We start from the raw sequence: 24,471 nt of genomic DNA, 5'->3' as shown, positions 1-24,471 counted from the left end.
GAAAAATAATGTGTACTGAGCTGGATTCTAAAGACAGGAAATAGAGTTGTGTCAGAAGTCTACAGCAGCAGGGCAATCCTTCCCAGAAATCCCCAGATGATGGCAGAAAACCAACAAAGTGCTTGGCCTCAAAGGAAGGGTATGACACACATTTCTACTCCCTCACTCACCAAGGACCGCTGGTCATAAGTCATTCTCCCCAGGGACATCACACTGCTCTTCCGGGAGCCAACAGCAACTCGGATCTGGTCAAGCTGCAGTGAGTTGCGTGAAGAGTTCGTGACCCCCCCAGAAGCCACTGGTGGGTTGGAAGAGGGCAGGGATGGGTCCAGGTGCCCATTAGGTGTCACAGGAATTGCACAGAGCTTGGGATCTGAGTGGAAAGAGGCAGAAAGAAGAATGAGTAAAGAAGAAGTTGGGTTCCTCACTATCCAGTGACTGTTTTGATGCCTAAGCAGTTTAGCACGTTAACAGCAGGTAACAGATTGTTAGCCCTTTAGCACCAATCAACATCAATTTCTCCAATTTAGGGTTGTGGTGACAAAGGCAGTGCAAGCTGGGAAGGCTTAAAAGTCATTTCCTCAGCCTCCAAAACCAACCACGACGAGCAGAGTGGTGGCCAGGCAGCCTCAGACTGACAGGCAGAGCATGAAGGCCAACAGAGGGACAAGAGCGTGCTTCTGCATGCCAAGAGCAGACACCAGCATCTTCAGGTCTGAACAAATTCCACCAGCTGTCAAATTGGCTACTTAAAGTAGTTAGGCTGAAACACTGAGCAAGAGACTAAGATATAGGGATAGCCACAGCCATCCATGTACTGAGGTCACCTTAAAATTCCTGCAATCATACTGCATACAAAAACTGCATCCCAGTCTATCCTACTACACTGCCCTTCTTCAAATGACTGATCCTTGACCTTTAAGATCTAGGACACTTTTGAAGGAAATCTCAAGTCCTGTCGATGACCATCAGCATTTTTTGAGATGCATGGAAAGGACAGGATGTTGAATTTTAGTGCCTGAAAGGACTGGAGCAATCATTTTTGTTTGACTTATTGCATAATGAAGGTCAGCTATCCACGTCTGCATGACAGGCAGCCATGATTCCACTAACACCTCTGTAACCTCTTCCTCCTCTGCCATCTCAGGGGTCTGACTGCCTGCATTCAGCATAAGCTCTGATATGGTGCAACCATGTAGCTCGGGATAGGATTGCTTTGAAAAGAGCTTAGTTGAAGGAAAAAAAACTGTGAGCCAAAAACTGGAGCCACTGCTCCCTGCTGTGGGAGCTGCATTTATGCTCAGAAATGTGCCCATGGTGCTTGTCTGAGTTGTGCTGTGAGTATGCTTGTGCCTGTCCTTGCACCTTGCTGATCCTAATCTTGTCTTGCTAGCTGGACTTGGCTTGACCTTAGACCTTCCTCACCACTGTGGGTTTGCCTGGTAATTACTGAACCATTGGCAGACCTTTACTAGTGTCAGTGGACTTGCTCTGCTCACCTTGTGCAAGAGTGTGCAGCGTGGCCCCTGCCCTCCTGCCTGGCTCTTTGTCCCCTTCAACTCCTGGCTCACCATCCATTGCAGAGCAAGCTACTCTCACTGCTCCCTGCCACCAAGTCCTGTTTGAAGTATAATACCTCTTGTAAAAAGACTTTCAGTCTTTGAGGGATAGAGACCTTAGCAGGCAGTTTCTACTCAGGTTGTTCCCACTGTTAATTATCTCTCCTTGAAAATATACGGCTTTTTTTCAGCCTGAATTTGTCTAGCTTGAGTTTCCGACCTTTCCAATCTCATTATGCTTTTTTCTGCTCAATTAAAGAGCTATCTACCACCACAACCTCCTCCTTCTGGTCTACAACTACAGAGAGAGTGATCAAGTAACTTTCCTGATTTCTCTAAGCTTCATTAGTCTCTCACTATGAGGCAAGGCTTCCAAATTTGCCTGAGTCCTTTTTACCATCTTTGTATCCCTTCTCCAAATGTGGGTTTCAGATTTGGATAAGTGTTCCTGAAATAGTGACCCTGAAGATAACCAGAGACAGGCTCACTTCTCACTTCCAGTTGCTGTTCTGGAGGTCATTCAAGAACTGTTCCACTTAGCTACCACATTCCTCAGGATGCCAACATGTCTCTGTTTTTCCCACAAATAACACCACAAACTGGCATAAAGTTCAAAATAAAAACTGGCAAGTTCTCAGAAGTGGGAGTAAATTTTCTGCAGAATCTGCTTTTAGGTTTCTCACCAAACAGCAGTAGGACTCAAGCAAATAAGACTGTTTGAGCCATTGTACCTGAGCCTTCCTGGACCTCTTGGAATTGATCAAACTCCTCCATGTTTGAAGAACTCTGATCTTCATCTGAGTATGACCGGTTGGCATCACCCTGGAACACAGAGATTTAGAAGTTGGAAACTCAAACACAAAAGACCATTTGTTTTTGTCTTTCATTTCTGGAACAACTGCAAAATTGTCCTTGGCAGTCAGGCATCGTGTGAGCACTGGAAAGAGTCTTCTGTGATCTGGGATGGCTGAAAGACTGCACTGCTTCTTTGGATGGATAAAGGGCTCACCCTAAGGTAGGTTCTGTTGTGTTACGCAGAACAGAAATTGTGAATGGCCTTCCAGAGAGCCTCTTTCCTTGCAAGGAATAACACTCATTTTTTTTCTTTTGCTTAATGGAATACTACCCTAACAAGGATTATTTCATGAGTGAAATTAAAGAGGGGTGATATTTTCTAAGTCCTTCAGTCCAGTACCCTCAAAGTGTCACAAAGGATCCCTTTTTAGCGCCTCTATTCCTCTTCTGATGAAGACTTGGTGGCAGCTCACCTCAGCCTGGAATCCCTCCACAAGAATGGCCACCAGAAGATTGAAGAGTACATAATTCCCAAATGTCATGAGAGCCACAAAGTAGAGGGAAGCCCATGGTGAGGTGGAGGCCATGCCATTATAGAGTACAACATTCCAGTCCTCCTGGGTTAGGATCTGCAAGAGAGGACGAGAAACTCAGAAAACATGATGGAAGAGCATGAAGCATATTCCCAGAAAAGGACAGTCAGAGAATACACATCAGGACCAGACCAGGCCTCTGACCTTCCCCATTAACACACACCCACTGTCACTGTCCAGCTCTTAGCTGAGCAAGAAGAAACAAGAACAGCCATTAGGACAGTCATGTGCTGAGGTGAGAGCGTTAAACTTGGGAGTTGCCACAGCAGGAGTCACCTTTGCACACTGTCTCCTAGGAAAGAGGAAGGTCCCCTATTGAGATATACACCAGGTGCTTGGTTCCAACATGCAATTGTTCTTCCTCCACAACCTTTTGTGCTGTCAGGAGTCAGTGCAGTGCTCCTCAGTGAGGAACAAGCATCTCCTGATCCTCTTCACTTTGCCCTGGCCCACCCATAGAGAGCAAAGTGGGCTCACCTGGAAGACAGTGACGATGGCCCACAGCAGGGAGTCAAAATTCTTCCGGTCAGGAACTGTATCTCCTGTGTCTGTCCTGAGGCTGAACTTGCAACCAAAGATGTGCATTCCCAGGATGCTTTGGAACAAGATGATGTCAAATATAAATATTTCTGCTACCACAATGAACTCATCAGAGTAATTATCTTCTCATGAAAATCTAATGCAACATCACAGAAGCAAGGGGTACAGCAACACAATCAGACCACTAGGAGCTATCTGTGAAGAAGGAACTACATATTGCAACCCTGTAGGTGACCAAAAAATTTGCTTTCCATCTCTTCTGACTCAGAGCCCATATATTCCCTCCAACCTGTCAGTCAGATCTGTCCTTTCTATTGTCCTTTTTGCTCTCATATGTCTTCATCTTGCTATCAGGGCATCCATAGCATGCACAGACAAACTTTCTTGGTTGCTTCCTGCTGCTCTTCTGCCAGAATCAGCTTCCAGACTGAACTGTTGCTGTAGCTAGTCCTGATTAGCAGGAGACTTCACCTATCCTGTAATGGGACATTATGCTCAATGTCTGCATTTGCTGGCAGTATTTCACCACCCCGTCCAGGCCAAAATCCTCAGCTGCTGAATCCAATTTAAGGCAGGAGCAAGTTCAGTCCTTATGAAAAAATAAATATTTGTCAGTACTGTCTTGGCCTGGAGCAAAGGGCAAGATGAGTTATGCAGTCATGCTCTGAAGCTGCTGTCCCCATGAGCCACACAGTGCCACTCCAGCACACTGCTGCCTGCTCACCTGAATATGAAGATGAAGAGCATGAGAAGCATGCAGAAGGTGGCTACATTGTCCATAGTCTTCATCAGCACCACCAGCTGTCGGCGCAGCGCCGGCATGAAGCGCACCAGCTTCAGCACGCGGAGCAGGCGGAATGTCCTCAGCACGGATAGGCCCCCGTCTGCCTGGCCAATGATCTCCCAGATGCTGTGGTCCAGACAGGCATGGCAAGGATGAGGCACAAAACAAAATACAAGTGAGCAAACAGAAGAAAACAAGGAATAACAAGGCTAAGTCTTCACTTTGGCATTGGCAGTACATAGGAATATGCCCCTTGTTGACGGAGTGACAAAACTATCTTTCATTCCCTCAAAAAGGAAATAAGCCTAGAAGTTTCTCTCCTCAATTAGGTGAAAAGATATCTCATAGGACCTGGGGGACTTCACCTCAAACTTAAGGATAGCTAATTGGACAGGAGCCAAAAAGTCTCGCCTGAGCAATTTACTAGAAAAAGAAGAGAACAAAGAAACTAATCGCTTTTGTGAGGAGTTTTACCAGGGGCAGGAGGACCTCTTGCACCTGGCTCAGTTCTTCTCTGTAAAGAGTTTTGTTATTTTGTCTTTTATTAAAACCTTTTTGTTTCCAACACTACCACAGAAGCCATCCTGCTGATTTTATGCCTTCTAAGGTAACTGAGCTACCTTGGGTGTGAAATAGGTCTCCAAGAGCTTATGAAACCTGGCTCAAGGAGACCCCTATTTCAGCAATACAAAGAGAAAATCTGTCTGAGCAAGGCAGAAGTATGAACTACAGGCTTATCCTTGAATGATGAAAGCTGCATTTATTCCTTAAGAACATGAATGTGGCAGTACATGTTGCAGGAATTAAGAAAGGCTTGCAGCATCAAATTCCAGCAAGACAAGTTCTTCTATCACACTTTAAACCTTTGTAACATCTTCAATTTGTGCATTTTCGAAATATTTCACAGCTAACATTTGTTGTGAACTTAACAAGGCAGTTGCAACTGCCTTCACTCCACAGAGGAGAGAACTAAGGGACAAAAATGCTGTGTGACTTCCATAGCACTAACACCAACCATTGGGAAAAGACATCTTGGTCTCCCAGTCCTTGGCCTTGTGCATCAGCCCAGCTCCTCTCAGTGTAGCTGCTAAATCCTTTTTGAAATACTCTGCAAGCTTTCTGGTACTCTTTTCTGTGCATATTTCAGCTGATCCCCAAGGCCCTTGTCACCTGATGATGACGATGATACTGTCAAAGATGTTGTAGGGGTTGCGAAGGTAATCAAAGAGACCAAAAGCAGCAAGTTTCAGGATCATCTCCAGGGCAAACATGCTTGTGAAGACAACATTGCTGATCTCCAAGATGTTGGTCAATTCCTCTGGCTAGAGAGAATGCAAATTCAGAGAGTCAGAACTGAAAGAGCCCTGAAATTATGGGAAATAAACTGTTACCATTCCCAGGGAACAGGGTTTGTAGGGAGTTGCAAATTTCCCTGGGTGAGACTAGAGTGGAGCTGGACAGCGATACTTGCACTCCAATTCCTTTGCAGATTTGCTACCTTCATCATAGATTCAATCTCTAACAACTTTTTTTACTAGAGAAAATCAGAGGCCTCACAGCCATTCACACAGCCAAGGCTGACCAAGCATCTCCTACATCCCACCTCATATCCCGTCCCCCAGGCTAAAGGCAGGGCAAAGAACTTATTTTGGGCAAAGAACTTGAGTATTTCTTGAATGAGAGCAAAATTGGCTCATTTGCAGTCAACCTCTTCCTTCAAGAATTTCTTCCTCTGAGGTTTCCACAGGTAGCTGGTGCTTTTTTTTTTTCCCTGAAATTTTGAAAACATTTAAATGACTGAAAAGCAGTTCTCCATTTTCCTCTAAATATCACTGCACTAATCTGCCCCTTTCCTCCCTATTTTTTCACTTCCCCATTTTTCTCTCCCCCTTTCCCCACTAAACCCTTGTATGCATTAGTTTCCTTGCTCCATCAGTCTTATGCCTCTATCCTCAGAGTGGTCTCAATAATTACCCAAGAAAATATCAAACTAGACAGGACAACAGCAAGGAGGACCACACTGCTAAAACCTATCTGTAAGGGATAGGGAGAGAAGGACAGGGTGAAGAATACAGAGAAATGGACAGGAAGAGGAGAAAGGCAAGTGCACAAGGTGAAAAATCCAAGAAGGACACAAGATGACTGTTGAAAAATAAAGAGGATGCATCTTCCTTTGCATTGGTCTGAGCTCTGCCTGACCACCAAGCCACTCTTTTAAGCATCACATAAAATGGATGAGAACAAGAAAACTGCAAATGCCTGTTGTAGAGAGCAAGAGAGGACAGACATTCCTGGCCCTGTGGAAACAAAAAAGTGAGTCCCTGCAGGTCAGAGCCAATATTTTTAACTCAGTGCCCACGAGGAAGGGAAGTCATGGTCTCTCCCCATGGTCTGCAAAATTGCTGTTTTGCTGAAGGGCGGCCCTTGCCTTGGCCATGCCTGTTACCTATACAGCTGGTGGAAAGGGAAGTGAGGGAGGAATGCAGTTCTATTTCTGGCTCTCTGCCTGAAGCTGGAGTCTGCTTTAACCCCTGCTCTGAGGCCCCCAGGGGCCAGCATCCTTCCAGGTGAACAACTGATCTGGAAACTGCTCCTCACAGCTCTGGCTTCCCATGCCCTTTGTTAATTTCTTGCACTCCTCATTGCAGCTTTTTATTAAAATAGTCCATGTCTTTAAAATGAAAAAAGTGGAGATGGATCAATTTCCATCCATAGTTACATCTGAAAACCAAAACCACCCTGAAAATGATGGAGAAAAGAGTGGAGATGAGAGAAGAGAGAGAAGGAATGAACAAGTGCAGGTGGGAAGAGAGAGGTGAAGATCACTTCACTGAGACCCAGCAGTAACAGTTGCTGAGAACACGAGGTCTATATGTTAAACTGAGATGCCAATTTCAGTCTGAATCAAACCATTATGTCAGTGAAAATAAGCAATGCAAAAAAACAACAGGTTATGATGGTGGGCTTATTCTCCACTCTGCTTTCCATACATTCTCTCGTGCTTTTGTAGGGAGCAACTGATGTTTGAAAAACCATGCTTGCATCTTGCTTGTGGAAAAGGTCACCTGCTCCTCTGTCTCTCCTTCCCTCCTTGACATCTGTTTCTCTAGTCAATCCTCACCTGTTAATCTGTTTCTAATGGACCATCATTCAGCCACAGCAAAGCATCCTTCCTAAATAGAGGAACAGGAAAGACTAGGCAGAGAAAGACAGAAAGAAGGGATAAGCAGAGATAAAAGCAGAAAAAGAGAAATCAAAAAACAAAGCTGGAAAAAAATTAAACTGACTAGCACCCACAAGAAGTAGAGAATGAAAGAGTTGTTTTAAATAGTGTAGCAAAGAAGTAAATGCTGGGAAAGGAAGAGCAACACAAAAGAAATTAACTCAGGAAAAAAAAAAAGAGGTGATAAACAGGAGCCAGATGGAGAAGCACTAAGGCAGATCCAGCATTGCAGCTGTTTCTTGGAGATAGAACTAATTTGTCAGAGTGCAAAGAGCCATCAGCTGGAGGCCAAGGCTGCAGGGTGGGGCTCACCGGGGTTGTGTCCTGTGTGGCAATGTCCTTGTTCCTAGGGCGGTGTGGCTGGGAGTGACAATGGACGAGGCAGGTGTCTGGGACCCTTCTCTGGCCAGGCAAGTGAGAACTCGATGAAGAGGACAAGCAAAGGGGAAAATTGGTTCTCTCCTTTTCTTCCTACCAACACATGGGCTCTCCAACACGGTGGATGTGTCACCTTGCAATTGTGAGGTCTCCCTGGGCTTCCACAGACAGCATTCAGGCATTCAGCATCTAAACCCTTCCTCCTCTCAGGTTTACCTAGAAACTGTACATTGAAGAATCTCCAAGGAAAGAACTGAGCTCAAGGCTACTTTAGTCCAAGGAAAAGATAGGAACACCAGAAATCTCCCCACAAGCAGTCTGTTCACATTGCCAAGACAGGACAGACTGATTTACCCATCACACTAGAAGTGGAACTTGAACATAATTATAGGAGCTGAGTATTGGGGTAAGGAGGATGGCTTGAAGGGGCAGAGATCCCAGGGGGCAAGGCATGTCCAGAGCCAGTGTTTTAACCAGAATGGTTAATCTATCCTGTGTATGGATCTCTTTCCCAATCCATGAAACAATCTAATTCACATCTTTGTGGGATAAAGTCCTCCGTCTCTAACAATGTTCATCAAGTACTGAGAGTAAAAGATATGATTCAGATTTATTTCAGCACTCCTGTCCCATGATCAGAAACTAGAACTGGGGCAATAGAGGACAGCAGCTCAGCTTTTTTCTCCCTTTCAATTTCTTACTAACTTTGGAGCTCTTTTGCCAGATTTGACTGAAAATATAATTAGTCCATTATCTAGCAACAGACAGAAACTCCTGCATCATAGGAAAGGCTAAGAAAATACAGATCCCCATGAAGCAGAAAAAAGTTTCTCCTAACCAGGAATAAATTTGCAACTGTCTAGAAACTGAAGAGTAATTGATGTGACCTATGGAGACCAGCCCTACTGAACCTACACATCACCGCCTCTGTGATGAGATCACGAAAAAGAAATATTCCATAAAGAGATCTCTCCAGCCTGTCTATTTTTACTCACAATTTCAAAATCACTTGGCAATAATTAGAAGAGCCATAAAAATCAGCTATAGAGCATACCAAATTTTACATAAGTTTAATCACCACCCCACAACCAATGCAGGATTACATGATTGGTTCTACAAGATTCTACAAGGCTGAGGTAGCATGGTTTCATCACCACTCCAGGGAGACTGTTCCATCCTCACTAAACGTCAGTATGATGAGCTGGCTTGGACATTTGCTGAATGTTTCTGACAAGGAGCAAATGACAAAAAGAGAAGCAATAACTGTAAAATACAAACTTGCGAATGCAATAAACGCTGGTATAAAGTGAAATCACACAGGCTAAAGGATATGAGGGTACTGATCCACAGGATGGATCTAGTTAGGAAACAGGGGATCATCATCTAATCCACACAGAGAGACCTCATAAAATACTGATATGATGTATGAAGGAAAACTGTAAGTAGATTCTGGAGAAGATAAACCAAGTCACTCAGCTGTCTAAAATGGCTGCTAATGGCAGAGAGGCTTGAATCCAACAGGCCATTCAAGAAATACATGATGAGAAAGGCAGTCTGAGAGATTCAGCTGGGACAAGATTTTCATTCTCATGCTGAGTAAGGGAGAAAAATCAGCAGCACCAGACCCACTGTGAATATTAAGAAAAAAATAAGCCTCTTAAAAGAATTCTTCTGGACAGCCACAAGAATCTAATATTTTCTACACTGGATTTTAAAAATAGACATTTCCAAATAGAGGCAGATCTGAAGAACTGCTAAAACTATTTCAAGCAGGACAAAGCTTGAAATGATGGGGCTTGGCTTATGCAATGTCTCAGCAATATCTAAAGGCCTAATACTGAGAATATTACATGGTATATTGCAAACTGATGGATTTAAATAAACATAGCTATTTACAAATGATATCTTGTTATAAGATCATGGATTAAAAATGACTCATAGAAATTCAGTTTCTCCTAAAATGAGTTGATTTCCCTCACAAGAAATATATATGCAGATGGAAGCTGCCTTGGCCACACAATTAGGAGTGGATGAATAAGCCAAACTAAGCCAAATTCCAAGGTCATTTGAATATGAGTAAAGGTATTTGAGTTGTTGAGGTTAAGTCTCCTGGAAGAAAACCACCATGAATATTAAACCCCTGAATTATAACAAACAGTTTAAATTCATGTCTTTCTGTCTGTTGGTCAAGACAGGGCAACACTCATGCATGTGCTCTGTCCCCTGAGTTCCTGTGTTTATAAGCCTGAAACTTGTGCCTCACCCCTTAACCTGATGGCTGTGGGTGCTTTGCTGGTGAACAGCCCATAAAAAAGTGGAGTGCCAAGTTGCTGACACACATGCCATGAGCTGCCCAGCCAGGAATGTCCCCAGAGAGTGGCTGGGCTTGTGATAGCTCATGTACCAGAAAATAAAAGCTCAAGAGGTCTCTACAGGCATTAGCTCTGGGTCAGAAGATATCACATGATGAAGTAGCTGAAACAACAGAAGCTTCTTCAATCATAGGATGGTGTCACCCTGCAAATCACAGATCCTGCTGGGCAGAGGGGCTTTGCTGGATTTCGTTCTGTGAAAATTTGTGGTTTTGGGAGAAAAGGTAACAGGGAAAAGAGAAAGAAAGGAGAAATAAGTACGCAATGAAGCACCAGCCTAAGATGTACTGATGGCGTGGTTTGACAAAAACTTGAGGAGACCAAAGGGAGGTACAAATGTCTGTGTGCTTCTGAGTTAACTGCTGACAGAAAAGAACCCAAAATTCATGGTATGGTATGAATATGTTTTAGTTTTGTGACAGGATAACAGAATTCAGTACACATTTTGAATAAACAGGCTGCACCACATTTTTCAGTTATGATCAGTTTGGCTGACAGCTCTTCTGGTAGAAACAGCATGCAGGGTCATAAGCTTTTCCCAACTACTTATGGATAAAAAGTGATAGTACAATTTTGAGGACTGTCATTAAGAACCTGCTACAAGAAACCCCAAGGCTGCAGAGGCAGATCCTACTCTGCTGCAGGCTGTACAAACACAGCAGAGGCATCCTAGAAGGGCTTAAATCTGCATATACAATAGCCAGAACATGAGAGCAAATTCTCTATCTCCAGCTCAAGTATTCTTCTGTCAAACTATTATTCACGCTGTGTCCATTAAACCAGGATGAACAATGGCCCTCCCTGCTTAGTGATCACATCTTTAAAATACCAGTGGGCAGTTTTCAAATTGTCCTGGGCTCCAGCCCTTAGTCATCTCTCTGCTACGTGATAAATACTTTGCTCTTTTTTATCTATTTCCATGAGTCAACCCCTCCAGCGTCTTCTTCATTCTCCTCTCTTCTGGGCTCCTGCCAGTATTTTTCTGGTACTGAAGCAGCCAGTGCAGTTTTGAATTCTGGGATCAAATTAAGGTGTCACAGCCTTGTATCAGAAACTAGCTGGGCTTTGAAAATTGGTTTAAAGCTTGATACGTGGGTGGGATCCAGACATCTGAGGCTTCAAATACTGCCTCAGACACTGTGTTGCCTCAAACAGGGAATTTAAGATACTCTGGGTCGGAAGGTATCTTCATCCTGATACAGCACAGGACAAATCTGAGTGCCTTGCTTGAACTGGGCTCCTTGCCTGTCTCTTTGCTGCCTGAGACTGTGCTCAGGACCAGACTTCACCGTGGCCCCAGAGCTTCAATACAGTCAGCAACTCAGTAGTGCAGCAATCTCTTATTTTGTGATCTGGGTAGACACATGGAGTGAATCTTGGTGACATTCAGACTGGCAGGATAGATCTGAGATGTGGATGTTCAGCATGGACTGTTCAATGCAAGTGCAGCAGAGCTACCAACCAGCAATGCAGATGCAAGGTCATGGGCATGCTTAACCCCCTCTGACATTGGCACTGCACACCACAGTGTAGACACAGTCTCTGTCTCCCAGCTATAAAATGAGGGCACACAATTCCTCTCCATCTCACAGGTCTGTCATTAGGATAAAGTGTACGGCTGACTCAGAGCTGCCTGCAAACTACTGGTGTGAAAGTCAAGCCTGTGCCCACACCTGCTGCTTGTGTCTGACATATCTATCACTTCTTACTCTCAGGGCAAAGGAAAGGCTCAAGCAGCCTGAGCCCCCAAAATGACTGGAGATTGGAGGTGGTGTCTTTCCTAGCCTTCTTGTATAGATAGAATGTGCTCAGACATCTCTTAATTAAGTTGGGAAGGCTAGCAAGCTGATGGATTTGAATTGAGATGCTGGTGAAGTGCCTCTGACATCCCCAGAGGGCACATTAAATTAACCACATAGACTAAGGATTCAGTAAGCTAATGAAGAGAGAAACGAGTGAGAGAGATGAGGAAGATGGAAGAGATGAGGATGAGAGAGAAGCAGACAGAATGTGGAGACAGGGCAAAAAAGAAACAGTGGGATGAATGACCAGGGAGGAGGAAAAGAGAGGCATTGAAAAGAGGTGAGAGGACAATACACAGAGAGAGAGAGAAAGCGATTAAGTATGGTATAAGAAAGCAAGAGACTCTGCAAGATCCTGAGGCTTTCTCCAAAGTCATGCTGGGACCATCTGTGCTGCAGTCTGAGGTCCAAATTGCTCAGTCTCTGCCTCCACCAAGTTGCATCAACTGCTTAGCAAGGCCATAACCCCCAGCAGGAGGAGGAGTCCACGCTGCCCACCTTGTGCCCTGAGGTGCTTTACCTGTTCATGGTGCTCAATGCCCATGCTGATGGTGTTCACTAGGATTGCAATCATGATCCCACGGTTGAAATACTTGCTGTCCACAATCACTCGAAGCTTGACCCTCACTTCTCGCCACATGTCACTGCAGAGCTTCAGCCGTCCTCCTTCTTCCAGCTCCTCCTCCTTCTCCAGCGCTGAGGCAGCCTGGTCCTCTTGGCTGCCCTCCCCCTCCCCCTCACTGGCCCCTCCATCCTCCTGGTCTGAGCCAGTGCTATCCAGCACTGAGAGCCTTCTGGATGCTTCGTGCTCTGCCCTATGGCATCGGGGGCAGTTGGTGGGATCAGAGGTTGCTGTCACAGCAATGGGCTGGACTAAGCCCTGAGGAGGGCAGCCAAGAGAGTTGTGCTGCTGGCAAAGCCCTGGAAAGAGAAATGGTGCTGCTTAAAGAAGGAGGATGTGAAAAAGACATTCAAAGTGGACACCTGCTTGGCTTCTGGGTATTTAGACTGGGTAACTGGGCTTTTTAGCTGCGAGGATGATTAAACACTGACAGATCATCTCAAGGGCAGCAATGGGAGCTGTTGCCGTTGGGGGCTCTATGCTGACAGGCTGTGTCTCCAAAACACATGGTACTGTTCAGCTTGCCTGTGCTTAGGCTGAATGGGGTTCATGTCCATCAGAGAAAGAACTGCTTTGTCTCATGCAGAAATCATAGCTTGAGACTCACGAGCTTGTGTTAAGTGGGACCTGAGGGGAAAAGTGGTCATGAGAGCTGCTTTTGGCCTGAACTGCTACAAGTGGAGTCTGAGAAACTCCAGACAGAACTGAACTCTCTAAATCAGAGAAACTACATTAGCAAAGCATCTCAAGAAGAGGTAACACAGGAACACTTCCCCCGACAGTGTGCACTATGAACCAGAGAAATCTAAATTAGTGTTCCTTGATCCTCCATTTTGGCCTGGAAGATCAAATGGACACTGGAGGAAATGAAGCAATTAATTCATTAACAGAGTGCATGAAGCCTGCAGAAACTTTTCTTCCAGCAAGTAAAGAAAATGAAAGTTTGAGTATGCAAGACACGCTGAAGGAAAATCTGCCTTTTTGGTTGTTAATGGGAGCATAACTTAGGAAAGGCATCAGCAGGCAGTTAATACTAACTCTATAAAACCATTTTTACAGTGACTTTTCCAGCCAGGAACCCAATTTAAATGATATCTCATGTCTAATTTTATGCAACAGCATGTGCTGCCGTCAAGAGAAATTGTCTCCATCATCCTTGCATATCAACCAGACTTCTTCAGCATCACTCCTTAGGTTCAGGTGACACCTTATTGCAATTCAACACTCTTTGCCTCTCTCTTCAGGTCTGGAAGCAACTCACTTTGGGAGGAGAGGTCTAGGAGACCTACTGTGCCACCAAGTCAAATCCTTCGCCCCACTTTGTTGTATCCCCTAATTCTTCTTTCTCCCAAACTGCTATCAACACCTGGCTATACCAGACATGGAGCCCTTTACAAGTGCCTTTATCTCTTTACGATCTCTGGGTTTCAGATCTGAACCTGCTGGCCAGCCCTGTTTCATTCCCATTCTTGCTGGTCACCCCCACCTTGCTGCTCTGGTGTGTTGGCCACGGTGCCATGCTCAGTGGCCAATGTTAATTCTAAGTCTGTGCTTTATAGGCACAGGTCCTTCTGCAAGCTGGCACACAGAGACTCTCCCATTCCTGTCACATTTCCACCACTGGCATTTCCAGCTTTACCCACGCAATCCTTACTGTGGTGCCTCTGGCTTTTCCTGTTGCCGCCGGGTTTGGCATGGCCAGGCTCCTGCCCGTGGCGCCAGCTCTGCACGCTGTTGTAGAGCCCCAGGGTGCGGCGCTTGGCCTTGCGCAGGATGTGGCAGACGTACTGGAAGATCTCCTCGTAGCAATCTCCCGGCTCCATGTAGCTGGCGACCGTGCTGGAGGACAGGTACCGGGCCCTCTGCTCCTGCATCAGCTGGTGCTCCCGCTGCTTGGTCTCCGAGAACTGCGTGGCGATGACCACCAGGCACAGGTTGATCATGAAGAAGGAGCCCACCTAACAGCAAAGGAGGAGAAGGGACCAATGTCAGCATGAAAAAGAACATGTGGAAGCAGGACTGTAAGAGGAGATTGGAGGGGAAAGTGACTGGAGGCAGAGGAGTAGGAATCAGTCTGCATATGGAGAAGAGGTTTCAGAGAAAGCCAGGAGTGCATGAGCTTGGTTTTGATAGCTCACTCAACATAATTTCCATTAAGAATTTAAAGCTATGCATTGAAATTCAGGAAATAGGTCCAACTTTCAGCAAGTTTTGGGACCCTTAGCAATCACTTATAAGTTACATACAAACAGTTCGATGAAAACTGGGCTATATTTTCCCCTCTTCTTTGTGTTAAATAGAAGGTAGGAGACAGAAAACCAGTTTGGTTGATTTCTCCTCTACTAATTAATTTACCCCTGAAAAAAGCCATTTATAGTCTCCACCTCTTGGAATAAATGTCAGTATTCTCAGATCATTTTAATGACATACTAGTATACTTGGGGCATATTATTGATTTCTGCCATTTGCACCTTAATTCTCCATATAGGCACTTGGAGCTTTCCTGAAATGAGTGAGCTTTTGAAATCAAAAAAGATTTTACAAATAAAATGTGTCCTTTTTTAGAAGGACACTAAGCAGTCTGGTAAAGCCAGGCTTCCTTGCTTATTTTCTATTCTTCTGATACAAGGCATATCATATTAGCTCTTCTTTAACTTGTCCTCTGGCCTACATAGGCTTCTCATTTCAAACACAAAAACCGTAAAAAACGCACTCCCAAGTTCTTAGAAAGAGCAAACAAAATGCCCCAGTTCTCCCTATTCTCCATACAGAAGCCCAAATGTCTACCAGGCTTTAATTTAAAACTTGAATGCTCCCTTCAAACCTCAGTTTTCCTATTTATAAAATGGAGCAAGCATTTCTTTGTGCTGAGAGTTCTAGAGGCAAAATAAACTCACCCTGTGCTATATATCATGAAATTAGAGATTAATTTCCACCAGGAGGTCTATTTGTAGATAGATAGATAGATAGATAGATAGATGGATGATAAATCCTGGGCTTCAATATGATGAGAATTTCATATATAAATGGGCTAGTAACTACATTCAAAATAATTTTCAAAAGCTAAGACACCTTGATTGGTGCCTACTTGCTGCAGAGCTGTGTCAATAGGGCATTGATAAAATGCAGAGCCTAAACGCTAAACAAGGACTCTGCATCTGCAGTGCTCTGAAACAGACTCTGTGGGGCAGCCCCTGGGAGGAGGTTAAGCACCAGCTCAAGATTTCTGCCTCTTCTGGACCTGTGAGTATCCCTGCCAAGGGGCACCCTGGCACCAGTTTCTCCCACACAGGACCCATCTCCCCGCACTGTCCCTCCTTTGCAAGCAAACAGCTCTGACAGGGAGCAGGATTCAGTCCTGACCTTGTCTCCTCTCCTGTAAACCTTTCCAGCAAAAGGGACAGAGCAGGCAAAGGTACTGATAACCTGACCCCAGTGCTTGTGAATGGAAAAAAAATTTATTTCAGCAAGTACCTCAAAGCTTGTTTTACCTATCCAAGCAGCCTTTCCCTCAGTTCATAGCCCTTACTGCCCCCCTGACCAGCTTGCCCTTCTGGGTGACCCTTTCTCTTGGACACAGGTGCCCTTTGTTCAAAGGGGACATGTCCCTGCTAGCATCTCAATAACCCTTTGAAACACGAAGCTCTTTCCAACCAGATCCAGATTCAACATAAGGACAATAAAGTATCTCACAATAAAGGGCTTTTTTTTCCCTCCCCTCCTCCTCTCAGCACCCTTCAAAGCTGTTCTAATTCTGTTTCCCTTCATCACTGAACCCTTCTCTTCTCTTTCCTTCCCCCATATTTCAGCCTATTTTTCCTTCAGCTTTCAGCATGCAGCCTTGAAAATTAAAATAATGCCTTGTTCAGATTCCTTTGCCTTCACCCAACATTCTCCCTAGTCTGTGATGTCTTGCATGTTTTATTTTAACTGATGAGCATATTACTGGGAATCCAGATTCTTCTCAGATGCACTCTGCTCAGGAGCATGATCCTCACCTGGGCTTTCCCTTTTGGTTGTGTCCCTCAGCTGGCACTGAGGCAGGCAGGGCAGGGAGGTGGGCACCAGCTGTGTGAGCATTTCTGGAACACCACCTGTGACACTGCCCCATACTCTGCAACCTCCCACAGCTCCCGAACAACAAGCAATTAGGGCTTGCCACACCTTCTCTCTGGGCCACTAGAGGAAGAGCTGAGGGCTGAGATGCCTCACCAGGACTGCACTGTCAGCCTAGGGTTGACTCTGGAGAGGGGTTCAGGTTCACATCCCTGAGCCTTGTCCTCACAGGCACCGTTTGCTGCCATCTCCCACCAGATGAACAAAAAGGGGGCAGTGAGAGGTCTGGATATGGGAACTACTCCCCAGTCCTTATTCTTTTAGCTAGAAACATCAAACACAAAGCAAATTAGCTTGGCTAATCCTTAAAACCACAGGCAAGTCCATAAACTCTCAGTCTCTGCTGAGCTTGGCACTGCCTCCCAGGTAGGAGAAGGACAGGAAGGGTCCCAAAGGCTCCTAATTAAGTGATTCATCTCAGCTGGCTGAGCAGAGAGACAGAGATGGAGTCAAAGCATTTGAGAGAAGCAGATGGAGACCCTTGATTCCAAGTCCCAACACAGTGTCCTGTTCAGCCCTGAGACTGAGCTGTGCTTTGATAAAGCAGATCCTGGCCTCATTCAGCCCAAAGTTCAAGCCCCACCTCTGCAATATCTGACAAAATCTGACTAGTGCTGCAGATCCTGACTTGTCAATGACTTTTACTGCCTATGCCTGGATATCCAGCTTACCTTCTGAGGCCCATTTGTGTAAGCACAGAGCCCTTCAAGGAGCCCCTGAGTGCTGCAATGCAGATGCCAGTGTAAGAGTTCAGAAGAGCTTGCTCCACTCCAGGAGCCATAGCAGTGGCCAGGTAGCTGGAAAGGTGTCAAAGAGATACCTGGACCTCAAGCAGGAAAACCCAAGTGAAACACTGACCCAAAAGCAGGGAGTAGTCCTTCCTTCATATCATATCCATGATCTCTGGTCAAGGGGGAAGCATTTTAAAATCTGCTGAACACATAAAATGCTTTTCCCAGGTTGTTCTACAAGGCCACTCAGAGTACCATGGTCAGTCAGCATCCTTCCCCTCAGAGAAGCACATCCGTGCAGGATTTCTAACTGTGCTGGGAGTGTATCCAGGTGGTGGAGCCTTCTTCCTGCCATATGAGCAGTAGCAAGTAATGCCCCATGTAGGTGTTTGCAGATATCATTGTAGGAAAGAAGTCATGGATGAAAGCACAGCTCTAGAGAGAAGCTGCAGAGATCCAGCCCCAGAAGAGTAAGCCTGAGCCCAAGCTAGAATGTGAGTGGAAAAGCAAAGAGTCAGGGCTTAAAATACAACTGTCAGAACAATCCTGCTTAGAAAGCCAGGCCTTCAAAGCATGGAGAAGGAGGGAAGGATAAAGGCTGGAAGGGCTGTACTTCATGAGACTTAAAGAGGGATCATCATTTCTATATGAAGATTAAGATAGAAAATGCAGCCAAATTATATCAAGTTAGACACGGTGGCATTGGTATGTGCTGCAAAAGATGCATCACACGCCAAGGAGGTAGCAGGAAGGCTAAATACTTCCTTGGTCTAACTCCACAAAGGTAAAGAAAATATTCCACCTAGCATGTGACTCCTTTGTTCTCAGCAGTCCCCAAAGTAACCTGAGAATCATGTTCTCCTGTGTTTGACAGAAATAAACATATATGGCTTCTGCAAATGAGGAGGGAGTGTCTAGAAATGTCAATGACACTCTGCAGTAACATCTCAGGTGGAGTGTTTAATTGAGGGTTTTCGGTGCCTGCAAATGCAGAGACACAGTTTGAATCACTGTGAATCCACATGACGTGAGCCAGCACTAGAAGGATACTTAGAACGCTGACAGAATTTATGTAGTTTGAAATGTGGGGGGAAGGGCAGTTTCTGGAACTGGCCTACAAAAGACTGGGTATGTGTGCCCCAGTGCTTAAACACTTACCCTGCACAGTCCTTCCTGGCTCTGGGAGAGACTGGAGTTGTGGGACAAGGAGTAAAGTCTGTGTCTAATTGCATATTCTACAAATTGGGATATCCTGACCACACTGATCAAAGTCAGAATGCAGGTGGGTACTAAATATCTATTTCATTGTGGGGTATATGAACAAAATTAATGGGAAAATATTATTTTCTGAACTCCCAAAAAGCACTAGATGTCCAGTTTGCCCTTGAGAACAGAGCCTGTGGAAACTCCCCTCCATCATCCCATGTGCAATCACATCTCTACACTGTCTCTTTGGGACTCTCCAGCATCAAAGTAAAAGCAACATTCCTTAAGGTATATTTCACCTCTGCTGTCCAGGTTTATGGCTTCAGCCCACAGGGAGTATGTCATATTGCTGTTTTTATCTCCTTATTTTGCCCTTGTGAGAATAGAAGTCTGTAAGGCGGGGTGAAATCAAGGATATAGTAAGATTTTTTTTAAGTTGTCTGACCTGAATGGGCCAAGAGATTTTTTTCTTCTGGGCCGCCCTTCATATGTACAGGCTGCAGAATTTCTCACAGAAATTGATTAAAGTCTGCTTTATCTCAAGCCATTGTACGCCAGCTTGAATGTAAACTGGATCCTGTACCAGGTCAGTCTGTTAGTGTTACTGGGTGACTGCTTCTAGAGATCCTATTTCTTGAAGGGCATGGCCCTGTAGCACAAGTGTTGGATGAAGATCAGAGTCCTGGCCAGGTCCATTTATCCAAATGCACGTTGGCCTTGGAAATACACATTGAGGTGCTTACTCAGTGACCTGAAACTAAATTGCATCTACCATGTACAGATTTTATATTTCCTATAATTCATCCTATGTCTTTCCATTTCACTCTTGACTTTGGTCCCCAAGGTGAGCAACGTGCAAGAGCCTTCATAAAAAACTCAATCCTTCCTTGTTAGAAACAGGATATTCCCTCCAAGAAAATGCACTTATGCAAGGGAAGCCTGAGGAACAGGGAGGCAATGGCACCATGTTTCTCAGCTCTCATCCCAGGTGCTGATAATGAATATCCTTGCAGAAAACCAACCTTCAGACTTCATTTGTATAAATCCACAGGGCTTATAAACTGCTTATTAAGTTCTCATTGCTGACACACTTCTCTCTTTCCATCCTATCATCCACAAGGGATCTCATACAGCCAGTTTCTTTTGGACTCCTGACACTTTTGGAGCAGTAGCTCCTTTTCGTTCATGATGAAGAAGTAATTCAGCATGACAGACCCCGAATCTAACAAAATGTGAATCTCAGACTCTGAACCTGATAAACCCAGGTGCTGCCAAAAGCTCCTCATTCAACACAGCTCAAAAATTACTCAAGAGCTTAAACTCGATAGAGACCTAGTAGAAGGGCAGAGAAAGAATTGGCTTTTAAGTCAACTGGTTTGAGGAATTTACTTTGCAAGAAGATCTGCCAGTGAGAACATTATTCTACACCAGGCATGTATAACTTTAAAAATCAATCTTAAGTATATTTTTGAGTGAAGGCTAATAACTTGGCTGACAAGTATATATGTGATCCTGCCTCAGACTCTTGGTGAAAATCAACTAGCTGGATTTTCTGAAATTTCTAGAAGTTTGCTTCCCCAGTATCTATGTTGACCTAAGACCTGGTTTTTGTCAGCTCTTAGCTTGCATTGCTGACAAACAATTCATCAAACCTTATACTTACGATTATCAACAAGATAAAGTAGATAAAATTGTAGAAGGAATGGGCATCCATCACATAGTACATGATCTCCACCCACCCTTCCAGTGTGATCACCTGCAAAGACAAACAAGAGAAGCAGGAGGGGTAATCCAGAACTCACTCCTCAGTGTATAACAAGCAGATACTGGCAGGATGGGTGCAACCCAAGAAAGGTGAGAAACAACAATTCATTTCAACGAAGCCAAATTTCCATTTTGGGAAATCAGCATGGTACTGCTTGGTGACACTGGCATACTGTCAAAGCCTGTGAGATCATTCTAGTCCACAGCAGGAATATTTCATTAAAATAGTTCATTTCCCTGGATCGCAGCGGGGGAAAACCCGCAGCAGGTTGCTGTGCCCCTTGGACTGGACACCGCGTACAGCCGGAGGAAAAGAAAAAAAGCATGGATTTTAGCTCCCATCTGCAACACGTGCTGGGAATTACAAAGAAAAAAAAAAAATCCTTTACTATAGCTGTCTGGACTGGAGGGGAAACTGGTACAAGTCAGCCTGAAGAGTGGAGCTTATTTTGGCAAGCGCGTTCATGTATGCATTGTCTCCGTTACCAGGGGAGTTACAAGGCCCTTTACTTTGCATCTCTGTCACACCCTGCAGAAACTACCCCTGGAGCCCAGAAGGACTGAGTTTGAAAAACAGAAATATAAGCTTGAGCCTTGTAAGGAGGCTAACTCAGACTTACCTGAAATATCACAATCCAGGCATAGCCGATGTTGTCGAAGTTGATGGCACCCTTGTGCGGGTTGGCGTTGCCTGTGCGGCACACGTTGTAGTACTGGTTCCAGTTCACACACATGCCACTGACATTGAACTCTTGCCGGACTGAATTGTAATAATAATAATCATCCTTGTCCAAACAACACTCATGGCCTCGCTCCTTCAGCGGGGGTATTTCGTGACAGCCCATAATTCCATTATCTCCTGACAGCGAGCAGATAAAGGGCATCTCATCATCTTCCTCTGGCTGGTAATAAGGGGGCAGGACAATGTCACCTTGTCTGCAAAAGAAGCCACAGTCAAATTTCCTGTGACAAAGAGTTTCCTATCTATCAGTGATACTGGTGGGGCTGGGAGCCCCCATTCTGACAGAGGGACTGCATTGGGTGGGGGATTTCCAGGTTTATTGACTCAGGAGAAGGGGAGGAATAACAGGGCTCCTGAAAACCAGTAAATTTCTAGGGTGAGCCCCCAGTTTTCAGAGCTTTTCCTGCCATCAGATCACCCCAGGCCAAATTGCACAATCAGCTTGCATGGAGATGAAAAAGAGCTGGAATGCAGAGATTTGCAGTCTGATACTCTCTCCATTAACATCAAAGCTAAATCAGATGCAATGACATTAAGGAAGTTCATCAGGCTTTACTGTAATATGTTCATATATGTAACTGCTGATGGACATGTTTTATAACATTTGGTAGTGAACCTTCTGTACTTCTAAAAAAAATCCAGTTCATGAATAATTAACATTGCACAGATAAGCCTTAAAATTCAGAAATGGAAAGATAAAATTGACTTAACCTTAACTTTGACTCCTCCTTGACAGCTGGCATTACGGGTGCAATGTTTTATGACAAGTTCATGTATTTTTTCCAAATAATGCAAGCACCTTCCAAATGCATGAATAATTAAAATCATTTATGCTTGCCTAGCTGGAGATGAGCTAATATCAGAAAAGTGAAAGGTGGAAATACAAAAAAAAAAAAGGATTAAGCTCTAGCTGGTGTAGTCCTTGCAGTGCTACAATGCACAACTTTCATGTTGTGCAAATGCAGACTTTTTCACTAAGTGTCATTGGAAGAGGACAGGTGTTGATGAAAAAGAAAAAGACAAGCTCTGATTGTTAACTAAGCAGGACTAAACTACAAAAGTATGTTGTAACTCATCCTCATCATTGGTGCATGGGCACCTTCAGAACTGATTTCCCTAGTAATGGTCAGCCAAATATTTTCTAATATCTGTCATTGTGAAGGCTGTGGCCCCAATTCACTTCTCAGTTACATCAACTCTGCATGGATGTAATTACACTCATTAAAGAAGTGCTACTCCTGATTTACATAAAGGACAATCATCCTAAACAGTAGTTTTTCCCCAAGGAATAAATAAACACTGCTTTAAGCAGCTCCTACTCTGCAACTCCACTGCTGTTCTGCACATTGTATTTTCACACTTTTTTTTCCAATTTGAGATGCTCTAAAGCTTCAGAACTGTTTAATCAGTTTAAACTGATCTACAGCTCTAGGTTTTCTCTAAGTAGTCTACACTGATAGCACCCCTGGGATTAGCATATGGTTTTAAGAAAACGTTTTAAAGCCTGAGATCTACTAAAGCCAGAGAGTCAACAGGAAGAGCTGTGCCCTGAAACTGGGTAATCGGAGAATTTATGGCAGGCAGAAGCTTTTCCACCCCACTGCCTGTGGGAGGAGTAAAGCTGTGCTCTGCAGACTCCCCCCTGAGCCCCCAAACAAACCTCAGATACCTGTAATTGACCCTGTGTGGCTTCAGGCTCTCTTTGACAGAAGTGTTCCCATGTTTCCCCACGACTTTTTTGTCCCATTCAAACATTGATTCTTTGCTTTCATATGCTCTCACTTCTACTAACCCAGCTGTGGGACATCTCTCTCACCAGCCCTCTATCTCTTCCCCATGGCACTGGCCACATGCAATTCTACTCCTGAAGTTTTGTAGAAATTTCTCAGTGTCCCTCCAAAGGTAATGCACTACTGTTGAAACAGGGACTTCAGCTCCATTTTGGAGGTGTCAAAGATGTTCCTGGATGCATCAGGCAGCACTTTGGCTTTCTCTAAGACTCCTGTGAGTGTTGTTTTCTGTCAAGAAGGAGCAGGTTCAGGATCTTTCGGCAGCATGTTTCAGAGTTTCAGTTTTTTCTGGGTGTAGGAGCACCATCCTGTATTACTAGACATGGCTGGAGGGGGCAGCCATGCTAACCTGTGCCTTGATCAAATCCAAATGAGCCCAGACACTTGCTGTGAAGACAGAAGAAAACCAGCTGTCTTTGCCCACCCTCCCTTTCCACTACAAGGTGTGACCAAGCACCCTTGGTGGCACACTAGCATCGCACACTTGGAGTAAGTGATGCACAGAGAGCCTGGCAGAAGACATGAGCAGGCAGAGGGAAAGAGAAACAAGGAAGGAAACAAGGAAGGAAGGAAACAAGGAAGGAAACAAGGAAGGAAGGAAGGAAACAAGGAAGGAAGGAAACAAGGAAGGAAACAAGGAAGGAAACAAGGAAACAAGGAAGGAAGGAAACAAGGAAACAAGGAAGGAAGGAAACAAGGAAACAAGGAAGGAAGGAAGGAAGGAAGGAAGGAAGGAAGGAAGGAAGGAAGGAAGGAAGGAAGGAAGGAAGGAAGGAAGGAAGGAAGGAAGGTGTTGTCTTCCAGTCACTCACACTGTGAAGTTCTCCTCCATGAAGCAGCGGTTGCGGAGCAGCCCAGCCCACAGCTGCACGCCGATGATGCCGAAGATGAAGAAGACAAAGAAGCAGAGAAGAAGGACGTTCCCCAGCATGGGCAAGGTGTCCAGCAGCAGGTTCACAAGGATGCGCATGCCTGCAGGGGGAGAAGAGAACCAGCAGGAGCAAGTGTGGGACACAGGGATAGAGAGAGGGAGAGAGGAAGGGAAGGAGAAGGAAAGAAGTTTACAAGATATGCATAATAAAAGCAAAAAGCCCCATGAAAATAAAAGCATAGTGTCAGAAATTAACCACTATCCAAACCTGGCCAGATTTATGGTTATTGCCCTTTCTTGTCCTAACCTCTACTGACAGGCAGCCCAGCAGAGCTGCTGTGATGCTGTGATCTCTTAACCTTAGGCCTCCATCTGCAGCAGAGAAGAAAAGAGAATGAGACTTTTGGTGCCATCAGCTATCTGACTGACATACCTCCCTCCCTTTTCCCTGCAGGACAACAGAGTGACAAAGGTCCCAAAGGGGCATGTCAGCTCAACAGCCCCATTACCCAATGGCTCCAACTGAAAGTCATCCTAGTACAGCAACTGAATCCTGCAGCTTGTGAGATCTGCATGGATAGAC

The 24,471-nt window shown here is 44.8% G+C and overlaps 1 protein-coding gene across 6 annotated transcripts in view; it reads right to left on the bottom strand.

Annotated features, from left to right (window-relative positions):
* Window positions 1-24,471, bottom strand: part of CACNA1I (calcium voltage-gated channel subunit alpha1 I) — a 169,119-nt gene that overhangs the window by 32,930 nt on the left and 111,718 nt on the right. For all 6 annotated transcript variants that reach the window (XM_071422918.1, XM_071422919.1, XM_071422917.1 and 3 more), the window contains 11 exons: window positions 23,830-23,989; window positions 21,106-21,421; window positions 20,385-20,477; window positions 14,323-14,626; window positions 12,567-12,967; window positions 5,442-5,593; window positions 4,212-4,397; window positions 3,425-3,542; window positions 2,828-2,983; window positions 2,291-2,381; window positions 171-373 (listed from right to left, as the gene is read on the bottom strand). In XM_071422918.1, the coding sequence (XP_071279019.1) occupies window positions 171-373; window positions 2,291-2,381; window positions 2,828-2,983; window positions 3,425-3,542; window positions 4,212-4,397; window positions 5,442-5,593; window positions 12,567-12,967; window positions 14,323-14,626; window positions 20,385-20,477; window positions 21,106-21,421; window positions 23,830-23,989 (2,180 nt within the window). The remainder of the gene's footprint in view (window positions 1-170; window positions 374-2,290; window positions 2,382-2,827; window positions 2,984-3,424; window positions 3,543-4,211; window positions 4,398-5,441; window positions 5,594-12,566; window positions 12,968-14,322; window positions 14,627-20,384; window positions 20,478-21,105; window positions 21,422-23,829; window positions 23,990-24,471) is intronic.

Source organism: Agelaius tricolor, unplaced genomic scaffold, assembly GCF_023055355.1.
Source record: "Agelaius tricolor isolate 1412-34295 unplaced genomic scaffold, bAgeTri1.0.p SCAF_3, whole genome shotgun sequence".
Classification (NCBI taxonomy): Eukaryota; Metazoa; Chordata; class Aves; order Passeriformes; family Icteridae; genus Agelaius; species Agelaius tricolor.
The sequence above is the reverse complement of the archived record's forward strand: the minus strand, read 5'-3'. Positions and strand labels throughout refer to the sequence as shown.